General features: G+C 37.8%; 2 protein-coding genes across 3 annotated transcripts; both read left to right on the top strand.

Annotated features, from left to right (window-relative positions):
* The first annotated feature begins 63 nt into the window (after positions 1–63).
* On the top strand, positions 64–3,428 carry LOC113674351 (uncharacterized). Of its 2 annotated transcripts, none has more exons than XM_089210788.1 (3): positions 64–222; positions 2,275–2,307; positions 2,653–3,428. In XM_089210788.1, the coding sequence occupies exons 1-3, from the start codon at positions 208–210 to the stop codon at positions 3,265–3,267; spliced, it is 663 nt and encodes a 220-aa protein (XP_089066914.1). In that variant the 5' UTR covers positions 64–207; the 3' UTR covers positions 3,268–3,428. The 2 variants fall into 2 exon arrangements, with proteins under 2 accessions (XP_089066914.1, XP_027046629.2); XM_027190828.2 differs by lacking the exon at positions 64–222 and adding an exon at positions 1,687–1,893.
* Positions 3,429–3,827: 399 nt separating this feature from the next.
* LOC113674342 (hydroxymethylglutaryl-CoA lyase, mitochondrial) lies at positions 3,828–10,900 on the top strand. Its single transcript, XM_027190820.2, has 11 exons — positions 3,828–3,912; positions 4,825–4,896; positions 5,066–5,173; positions 5,915–6,010; positions 6,445–6,503; positions 6,684–6,773; positions 7,492–7,555; positions 7,670–7,742; positions 8,154–8,269; positions 8,552–8,677; positions 9,078–10,900. Exons 1-11 carry the CDS (start codon positions 3,877–3,879, stop codon positions 9,192–9,194), a joined length of 957 nt encoding a protein of 318 aa, XP_027046621.2. The 5' UTR covers positions 3,828–3,876; the 3' UTR covers positions 9,195–10,900.
* The last annotated feature ends 184 nt before the right edge of the window (positions 10,901–11,084 follow it).

Genomic DNA, 11,084 nt, shown 5'->3' with positions numbered 1-11,084 from the left:
TGGTCAGATTTGTGTTTTAATCCGTTATACTGTTGGAAAACCGTTGTCCTCAGAGGCAGAAGGAAAGAGGGTGCCATATTTGCTTCGTGAAAACGAAAAGACGAGAAGATGATCGATTGCCGAAGATGCTAGCGAAAGTACCAAGGCATCCAAGTAGAATGAAGTGGGTGCTATCAGAAATAAAGGAAAAAAAAGTTGTCATTGGTAATGAGAGATGGTCAGGTTTGTGTTTTAATCCGTTATACTGTTGGAAACAGGTCTGTGTTTTAATCCGTTATACTGTTGGAAAACCGTTGTCTTTAGAGGGAGAAGGTAAGAGGGTGCCATGTTTGCTTCGTGAAAACGAAAAGACGAGAAGATGATCGATTGCCGAAGATGCTAGCGAAAGTACCAAGGCATCCCTCCTCATTTGTTTGCAGGAAACATTGATAGTGCAGCATTAAATTAACATCATGATCTTATGTCAAATCGTTCTATTACAATTGCCAAAAAAGTGATGTGTTGCGGCCAAAGAATGCATAAATAATTCAGGGCGACAGTGATATTAAAACAGCTGGATATTTCGCTGCCAACTTGATAGACTTTTGGGAAATGATAGGAGTTTTGGTTAAGTGTACGATGTGCCCCTTCCCCCTCCCCCGGACGTGTAAAAATGCTCGGCCGCCTCGGACAAAATTTAAATTCCGAATCGAAGTATTCTTCATGAACGGCATGATAATCAAAGAACAAACAGGAGAAATTCGATTCAGCAATGAAGAATGGTGTGCGAGAATCATCTTTGTAATGCTGTTTAGTCTCTTAAAATTACACAATTTTGTTTTCAAGAAATGAGTTCATCTCTTGACTTTTGAAAGCCGGACAGAGTGTGAATCTTTGAATTGTCAAAGACAGATACGAGGGACTTCTTATTACGATCAATAGGAAAGTTTTTCATTTTCCATTCCTATCCTCATTTTCTTTTAAATAAGGTTCTTTAGCAATCTTGGAATAGCAGTTTAACCAATACGTTTATAATTCTGGTTATTTATCTCGGCAAGTTGAATAAACAAGACAAATCGATCATATTCATTTTGAATTTACTCCTAACAGTAAATTCAATCGTATCCGTTGTTAAAAAAAGAATCTGACGGTTTTGCAACAGAGCACGACTCTAACAATTTTTTGCAGATCACAAAAAAAATCGTCGGTTTAAACAATCCCATTCCCCCACCAAACTGACGTTCGCTGAACAACATAATGAAGTCGCAAACGTTTTTTTTCTTCGCGATGACAGTCACCTACTAACTTAATTGCTCATTCTCGTTGTCTACAAGCATTATGTTCACGGCGAACTTTTGAAAGCCGGACAGAGTCAAAATCCTTGAATCTTTTAACTGTTCACTAACTCGCTCATTCTCGTTGTCTACATTCATCATGTTCAGCGAACTTTTCAAAGCGGGACACGTACAATTATAGTCTTTGCATCTTTGAATTGTCAAACACAGATACGTGAGGCTTCTTGATACGATTAATAGAATTTTTTTTTCATTTTCCGTTCTTATCTTCAGTTTCTTTTAAATAAAAATGAGGTTCATCAGCAATCTTAGAGTGGCAGTTGAATCAATACAGTTATAATTCTGGTTAATTATTTTGGCCAGTTGATTAAACAAGAGAAGTCGATCATGATCTTTTTAAGTTTACTCTTAACAATTAACTCAGTCGTATTTAAGTTCAAAAGAATACACAGTTTTGCTACAAAGCACGACTCTCACAACTTTTTGCAGATCACAAAAAATCGTCGGTTTAAACAATCTTCTTTCACCAAACTGACGGTCACTGAGCAACATAATGAGGTCGCAAAGGTTTTTTTTCTTCGCGATGACAACCATCTACAGATTTGTTGTTGTTTTATCAGTAAGTTCTTTTCGTCTTTTCACACGTTTAAGGCCTTTTAATCTTAAGTTTCAAAACTCATGTGTTAATTTTTAACATATACTGATAAGAGGAATTTAGGCTTCTTACTGAGTGCAAAGCAACCGCAAAACAGAGAAAAGCCTGGGATTAATTTAAGAAATACTGATGACATCGCATCTTCTGGTCAAGAGTGTTAATTAACTTGATCCAGTTGTGTTAACTGCTGCTAAATTGAAATTTTCTTCCCGAACAAAAGTTTGTTTTTCTGCGTATCCAATTAACTCACATCTCTGATATATCACCATAGCAAAAATCTTAGGTCTTATTTCTTGGTTGTTATGAAGGGCAAAAGACTGACTCGCTCATTCTCGTTGTCTACAGGCATCATGTTCAGCGAACTCCTGTATAACACAGGTTAGTTATGAACTTGCTACTGTATTTAAATTGGCTTCAAATGATTTTCGACTTTTCAACTCCAGTGTTGAGTAAACCTCTTATAATTGTGCAAAGACTATCAACATATTTTTTTGCAAGGTTATTATTAGAAAATTGGAAAATCTTTCTTTGCAAGAGAATATCATCAGTTGTTCTTCACTTTAAGTCATAGGCGTAAGCGATGATGAGACACGTTTTAACAAATCATTCGTCTTCATTTGTCTTCCCCGAAAAGAGAGCTTGTTCACAGGATATATATTTTCGGGCAAAAATATTTGAAAAATTATAGTAATGACGACTGATTATTTACAAATTCTTTTGTAGGAGAGGGTATTTTATCATCAGACCATGACTCCATCCTGGCTGGAAATGTACGCATCATACATTGACAGTTCACGTGTGCTGACGGCTTCACAGCTTACATTCAACGCTGGAAACGTAAAAAATGCTGCTCTTTTAAAGATTCCCATGATTCCTGCAGGTACACTCAGAGATTCAATGCCGCTGACAATTGAGATCACGGTCGCACATGACGTGAGCATCGGAAAAGGAACCGACAGCGATATCACATATGGTGTGTCAGATGGTATCAGAATTATTGGTTTTACCACGTGGGACAAATTGAACTTTAATGACCGCTCTCCTTGCGTCGGGGTGGAAGGTGACTCCGGATTTACCTTTAAGGATATTCGCTTCGAATCACTTACGCCGAAAGCAAGCGACTCTTTCTACCCTGGTCAGTATGACATCACTCTCAAGCTGGATCAACGCTGGGGATCGTGCTACACAGCGCATGATGGAGGCTTCGTGAGGACCGCTGGCTTCAACAATCGACTGATGTTCAGTAAGGGACTTACATTGGAGGTGTACAAAGGCGACAAAGACGAGAAAGTTGGCATACGATTCATCAAGGTCACCACCATAGAGGATGAGGCTTAGAAGAAGGGATCTTGCGACCGAAACCAATCGATTCCATCAGCATTAGAATAGCTGTAACCATGGTTATAAGGACAGAGGAATTTAGATGAAGAAACAAAAGCAAGAAATCTTATAATTGTACACGTTTTTGATTGATGAATAAATGTGCATATTGACTTTGAGATATTTTTCACGCAAGATACCAGAGAAAACGAGCGGGCAACTTAATTTGTGTTGACATCACATTAAATCATAATATCTATTTTATTTTTGTCTTCATAATTTTTATCGTTCGAGCTGCTGGTTTCTTAATCAATATATTGAAAAATCTTCAAATCCGCTAATTTTTTTCAATGAAGATTTTGGTATTTGAGCGAGAAGTTGGGTAATTTGGAAGAATTAGACAACTTTTTTTAAGGAGCTCGTACAAATAGTTCCAGCTGAAACAGAAACAAACATCTGATCTCAGATAAATATTAGTTCTGATTAAAAATTATGAAACACTCAAACAAACAAACAAACAAAAATAGTCGTCGTCCCGAGTGTGCGACAGGCTGGGGCGAGCCTAGCAGACCATTGTTGTGTAGGACTACATGAAAACTCACATTGAAATTCACTGTCCCAACACGAATGATTCGGAGGAGCTTTAGCCACCTTTCGCGTAAGGTAAGGCATGGATCGCAATTATTATTGCCTATGTATTGATATAATGAGGACTTTGAAGTATGCAACTACCTCAATACACTCCTAATAGTCTCAAAATGATAGTAACAGTCTTTCTTTGCAACAGTATTTGCGACCGCGATCGATGAAACTCATACACGACCACAAATCGTAGGGTTAAGAAATCACCTTCCTTCTCTCAATTTCTTTCCAATACAACATGCTTGCTTTGTAAAAGCTATATACGAGTGAAATGTTAAAGTTGCGACCACTACGACTTACCCCATTTCCACCGTAACAAACCCCCTCCCTCCCCCCTCCCCCCTCCCCTTCCTAGGTGGGAAGAATTGCGTTTAGAAATAGAACTGCATAGCTACCGTCTACTTTAGTTTTATCGACTGAGTCGATAACTTAAATTAGCCACTGCAAGTTGATTGTCAGAGCAATAGAGGATTACAAGTGCTTTTCTATTCAACTTACTTATCTTATTTTCTTGTCACGATATTCCCACCAATAGTGTATCTCCATTTTCTGTATACAAAACACACAAAACCCAGTATTCCTCCAATTGCTCTAATGAAGGGCTAATACTCGAAAACCTCAGGTTTTAAACTCTTTATGGTGGCCAGTTTATGTTATCAACTCAGTTGATAATACTAAATCACCCTGTTATACTCTCCCACTAATGCAGGACTATAACCCCTTTATGCATAACTACTGGGTGAAGTGGAAGAGGGGGTTTGGGGGGGGGGGGACATGGTGGAAGGGTATAGTGAAGAGTGACAACTTGATGTTTAGCTAAATGCAACTTTTTAGTGAAACATAAGGTCTCTGCCTCCATGCTAACCAGAACAGGTCCAAAGTTGCACAGAGACCTCTCCTACACATGTAATAAGACATATCTTACATTTTTAGCCTATTGGCCAGCTGGTAAAAAAAGTCAGGATTGTTGAAGTGGGACCAAGAGATGGACTTCAGAATGAGCAGGTAAATGGGAAAAATTAAATATGCACCCAATTACCTTAATCTCACATTGTTAGTGTCAAGTAGGGTGCCATACCTTCTTATCTATGATGATAATGATGATCAAAATGATACTGATGATGTGTTATAGTGATAGCAACAATGAAAGCTTGTTGAGTTCATTTTATTCCAGAGGATTGTTCCCACTGAAACAAAGATCAGTTTGATTGACAAGTTGTCAGAGACTGGCCTTCAGACAATAGAAGCAACCAGTTTTGTTTCACCCAAATGGGTTCCACAGGTATGTTAGGGGAGGGGAGGCTAGAGAACAGAAGAGTGGGCTGGTATACTTTAGAGGATAAGTAAGATGTGTAGCTAAAGAGAAACTCACCCTTAAAATTTGGCAGAATGCTCTGCAATTCAAGCTTCTCTCAGAATAATTCTAACAAAATAGAAGTGTTTAGTAGCCATGAGACAAGAAAGAGTGCAGCACTTTCTTGAAAACAACACATTTACTAACCTTGCAATTCCTCTTTTGCTTGTGATAAACCTAAAAAGATAATTTTATGCCAAGTTGTGAAAGACTCCTGCAAGAGTTATGCATCCAGACAAAATGTTCAATACTTAGCCAACTCCCTAAGGAAAGATTCGACTGAAGATAGATTTTGTGCTCTTAACTATTTAACCCAATAGAGTAACTAGCATTTAATTTCTAACAACAGTTTCACCCTTGAATCAAACAGTGAGATGATGAGAATAGAAGAAATGATCTGCAGCTTCAGAAACTTTTGATTGTTGAACAATTTCTTTCTGTCAGAACTTGCGGAAGTGCTTTGAAAGCAGTACAGTTTGAGCACAATTTGGCTCAAAATTGAACCATCAAAGAGCAAAAAGTCTGTAAAATAGGATAAAATTAGTTGATAGTGAATATTTTTGAACAACATTTACCACAGCATCTCAGAGAAGGAATAGGAACCTCGATCAGAAGTCAGGTTCTCCTCTGTGTAAATTCTAAAAATAAGTCATGGATGCTTTTTTATAGATGGCTGATCATGAACAAGTCATGCAAAGGATAAAGAAAGTTCCAGGCATTTCTTACTCAGTATTGACCCCAAACCTCAAAGGTTTTCAAGCCGCGGTTAGTGACACAGTAACATAACATAATGTAGACATATGGATCACGTTTACTCCAGATGGCTCAGGTTGATATTTAGGTCTGAGGTTGATTGACATATTGGTTGACAATTAGGAGATATCTAATAGTGACTCGTCAGTAATCTGGAAGTGGATTGACAGTCAGCCATTGGTTGACTTACATGGATGAGCTGTAGACTTTCTATTGAAATGTCAAGGCATTGGCTAAATGATCTGCAGACTATCATGTCCAACCAACCACTGACTATCAATGGCCAATCATATCCATAGTTAAAGCATACAAACACAAAATCTTAACTGACTGGGGCTCAGATCTTCATGCAGACTCTTTCTCTGTTATTTGCTTTTGACATCAATTAAAAATCTTTTTCTTTTTGTAACCATGCATCTGAGTGTGTTTTTAATTGACATTTGTAGTTGGAATGTGGAGTAAAAGAAGTGGCCATTTTTGGAGCTGCCTCAGAGTCATTCAGTCGGTAATGTTTTTTCTATATCTTCAAGATGATGCTGCAGTAAGTGACAAAATCAAACAAGAAAAAAGCTGAATGAGACAATTTCCAAGGTTTCCTAATTTAGTTGTTACAGACCAGTATTGGTTTACCTCTCTAAAATAGTTCTCCTTTGAACAGTAAATTGTTTTTTTTACCCACTCAAAGGAAAAACATCAACTGCTCCATATCAGAAAGCCTACAGAGATTTGAAGTTGTTTGTGAAGCTGCAAAAGAAAACGACATTCCAGTGAGAGGGTGAGATGTCTTTACATAAAATATGTTTGTTTATTTTTTTTTCCAGTTACAGTCATGAATAGTAGTGAAATATTGCAAAAGCATGAGTATGTAATTCCATGTTTCAGGTGACGTTATTTCATTAAATGTCATCTAAAAGCAAAATGAAATTTACCAGGCTAACTTTTGTACATCATGCAGTTATGCCAAATCTGTCCATACTCTGCAGATCATAATTAAGTTATATATATCGGAGAGTGACATCTTATTGCTCAATGAATAAAGCAAGACCAAGAAAATGATGCCCACAGCACCCAGCCAATCACAGGGTGCCCAATTACATCTGTTAATTACACCAGCTGTGGTGATGGCCAATAAATAAGCAGATTAACACGGATTAAACCTTTTGAAGTGTTTTAATTCACTGCACACGACTTTTACAACACGCCATGCTTTCCGCTACTCGAGATGCAACTCGAACCTACATTACACCATGTATGCAGCACGAAATGTCTCAATAGCCTAAACACTACACCAGCCATACAATAAACAATCAATTTAACCAATAATTGACACAGCCCTGTCTAATTAACTAAACAAAATGTGACCAAAGATCTTGCTCCGAATGGTATACCCATTAATTTGAAGTCAGAACATCCTACCTTAAAGTTTGCCAATGTCCCTTCTTATACTAAATTGAAATTTTCATGGACTCAAGATTTAGCTTTTACACTTTCAGGTATGTTTCTTGTGTAGTTGGCTGTCCATATGAGGGATCTGTAGCTCCAAAGGCTGTAGCAATGGTAAGATTTACCACCATAATTATCAGAGAATAAGACTTAAAGATTAAACAAGTTTTAGACTCGACTTGGATGATGACTGCCGGAGTTATCTGATTTCATCAAATTCTTCCCAAGGTAACGAAGAACTTGTTTGACATGGGGTGTTATGAAGTTTCTCTTGGTGATACTATTGGTGTTGGAACTCCAGGTTTGATACACTTACTGTTGAATTAGACAAATTGTTTGCATGTTTAGTCCAGAATTTGGCCTGGCTTCTCCTAAAGTTAATTGAAGCTCAGCGATAATGCATCAGTTTTTTTTAACCGCGACTATTTTTGTTATACCCCCCGTGAGTTCTTCTTTCCATCTGCGACTTCTGTTTAGCCCCGCGTGGGCTTCTTTTGAAAAACCTGACCCAAAAAAAAAAACTCCCATGGGATGTTTTTCCACTGTAGAGTGAGCGGGACAATAAGAAGGGAAGGGAAAGATGATAAGATCCCTAGGTAGAGCCAGATGGGAAAAAAAAAATTTGTATCCTCAGTCAGTAAGTACACATTTTAGAATGATATGACTTAGGATGATTTTCCTCTTTGGCCAACTGAAATTGGTGTATATGTAGGTTCCACTCAAGCCATGTTGGAGGGTGTTTTAGAGACAGTCCCAGTGAACCATCTGGCTATTCACTGCCACGACACATACGGTCAGGCTCTGGCGAATATTCTCACTGCGTTACAAGTAAGTCAAGAATGAACGTGTGCGGCAAACTAAGAGTTTGCCAGACTTTTGCTGTTTTTTTTATGTTACGTGGCTATTAGAGAGATTAAGCCCGATGGCTACAACCGACGGCTACTTACACGACCGATGTTTTTCGACTTCAAATTTAGCACATTGAAAATACAAATTAGTGACCACTTGAATCCTGTTGAAAATTCAGTTTATTAGTTCTCTGTTTCTTGTTTTCATTCAGTTAAACCTTGTTTAACTAGATATCAACGGAAAGCCTTTTATTTTCAACAGCTGGGGTTAGGGACAGTAGATGCGTCTGTCAGTGGTCTGGGTGGCTGTCCCTACGCACGTGGGGCATCTGGAAATGTCGCTACAGAAGATGTGGTTTACATGCTTCATGGAATGGGAATTGAAACGGTTTGTTTTCATTTCAATGAGATCAAAATGAATGTGACACAAATTTACAGTGTAAGTTTGTGCCACAGTAAATGTATACGAATTATCAGAGATCGTCATGTTTCCACTGTAATTCGTGCGTTGTAATCCAGTGCCCATGAAAAAAAATATAGACGAAAAAGGAGACACGAGTCTACACCTTTAGTGGTAAATGTAGCTAGGGATCAGTTATTCGAAGGAAAACTAGAACTAAATACCGAAACGGTAGGATCGAAAATATACGAAAATTGTGTTAAGAAAGTATCAAGAAACAAGAATGAATATGATTGGCGATAACTTTTTTGACTAGGTGCCCTGAGTTTAAAAGCCCATCTGATCCAACTGCCTGTGGAAATCATTCTGTTGTATTTTTATTCATAAGGGAATTAATTTGGACAAGTTAGTGGACGCAGGACAGTTCATCTGCCAAGCCCTGGATCGAAAAACCTCCTCGAAAGTAGCTCAAGCGAGAACAGATGGTCAGGAAGCGAAAAGCTGATGATATATCACAAGGAAGTGGCTGGTCTCAGTCTCAATGTCTCTCCGTAAGGGTGTGACTTTCTCTAAGTGCTCAAAATATATTTATTTGATGTTTATTTGGAGAATCTGGTGATAAATGAACCCAGAACAATTTGGCCAAGTCGTAACGGGTTTGCAAGGTTTTCGGTCGACCGTTTGCGAGATTTTTACAATGGACATGAAGATTTCAGGCACTAAACAGCCTACTAAGTAATGATTTCTCACGCTTGTTAACTAGAAATTAACAAGAAACTTTTCACACAATGTCAACACAATATCCAACAGAGAAGTGACGAGACAAGGCAATCCTGGTCGTTTATGGTATAACTGTTCTCCTTATTATAAAACTAATGGGTGGGTGGATGTTGAAAGGAAAAGATTTATGTCAGATATCGTTATTTGCTGGGCAAAGATCAGCTCATTACACGTTCACGATGGTCGCAGTATAAAAAATATTAAGTGCTATCTATAGTCTATAGCCTTTGTAACGACAGACCGGTACGTTACGATTTTTTGCCAAGAAAAGTGAAGACCCTATCATCGTTGGTGAGTTTCAGTTGAATAAATTGTAAAAAATGAGCCTGTTAAGATACAGCCTTGAATAAAATTCAAACCTGTGCCTCCCAGACATTACTGCGGGGCCCGACTAAGGCCACATGGGAGAGAGGCCAGGCAGCCCAGCTTCGCGGATCACCTATGAATTCGAACGGGCTTTATTATTTGTGGTCTCAGACATTTGCTTTTTCCTCGATTTGAATTTCTTAGACGCAGAAGGACGAGCAGAAATCAGTTTTGGAGATGCTCCAATTTTAAAACAGTTTTCAAAGCTCGTTGCTCCAAATTAGAGTGTAAACAGCCCGATTGCTCCGTTCGGGGTTGCGATAAATCGTTATTACTTCGAGTTTGACCATTTAGCCCCAGTACCTAAGGATCGTTATCTTGGTCAGCTGTGCTGGAACCTCAAACTCGGCGCAGAACCCGTTACAGAGCGCAGTTTCCTCAGCTTGTCCCTTTAAAGTCTGCAACACGCAAACCTGACACTACGGGAAGTAAACGATAAACCTTATATTCCCGATTTGCGCATCAGTACATTAAAAAGATATCAGGAAAACAGTATGGTGAATATGCATACTGATATTGGGGTGTAAAGGATTAAATAACGAATATTATGACCTGAAGATGATATTTAAGAGGAGAAACGATCTTGCAGGTATCTCAGAGCAATTGCAGAAATTTAGGAATGAAGAGAAGCGTAGTCACCCATTTTATCGTTTTCAACATCATAAAATCGCATTTTAAAATAAAATTTTATTCGATCCACGCAGAAAATTAAAACAAACTTCTGCGCGGTATCAATTCTTTAAGTTTGACAAAACAAACCCTACATTATTCATTATCATTGCCAAATTTTTTCTTTGAAGGTACAAGGTTCAATACTCGATCATCCATGACGCAACTTTTTTAGTGTGTAGTAATCTAGATTTATTTTCCTACGAAAAGCTACCTCGTGTGTTGGTGTCAAAATTTGGAATGAGAAATTCTAACGAATTTAAAACTTTATCAAAAGACTCATTTAAAAAAGAAATGAAGAAATCTTTATTTAATGTTCTGGAAAATTAAGATTCCTCTTTAAAATATTATTTAAAACTAATAGACATTACATTACATTAAATCAATCAAACTGTATGTTTTCTACCGCTTTTATATAAAAACCTCGTTGTACACTACTTATTTATTTATCGAACAGTTCTTCTTCAATTTTCTTAACCTATAAAGCATTTAGTTTCTTTATCTTCCTCATCTATTTAATAATTAAGTAGATCTTAGGCAGTTTATTTACCCTCCTCGCCCAGCACATTTACTAACTTAA

The sequence above is a fragment of the Pocillopora damicornis genome, chromosome 1, assembly GCF_964200805.1.
Source record: "Pocillopora damicornis chromosome 1, jaPocDami1.2, whole genome shotgun sequence".
NCBI classification, from domain to species: domain Eukaryota; kingdom Metazoa; phylum Cnidaria; class Anthozoa; order Scleractinia; family Pocilloporidae; genus Pocillopora; species Pocillopora damicornis.
Note: the sequence above shows the minus strand (reverse complement) of the source record. Positions and strands in the feature narration are given on the sequence as shown.

Coding starts and splice junctions, on each gene's coding strand:
- LOC113674351 (XM_027190828.2), top strand. CDS start 1,828: ATGAGGTCGCAAAGGTTTTTTTTCTTCGCGATGACAACCATCTACAGA. Junction 1,894..2,274: donor GATTTGTTGTTGTTTTATCA/GTAAGTTCTTTT, acceptor CGTTGTCTACAG/GCATCATGTTCAGCGAACTC. Junction 2,308..2,652: donor CGAACTCCTGTATAACACAG/GTTAGTTATGAA, acceptor ATTCTTTTGTAG/GAGAGGGTATTTTATCATCA.
- LOC113674342 (XM_027190820.2), top strand. CDS start 3,877: ATGATTCGGAGGAGCTTTAGCCACCTTTCGCGTAAG. Junction 6,774..7,491: donor AACGACATTCCAGTGAGAGG/GTGAGATGTCTT, acceptor TTACACTTTCAG/GTATGTTTCTTGTGTAGTTG. Junction 8,678..9,077: donor ATGGAATGGGAATTGAAACG/GTTTGTTTTCAT, acceptor TTTATTCATAAG/GGAATTAATTTGGACAAGTT.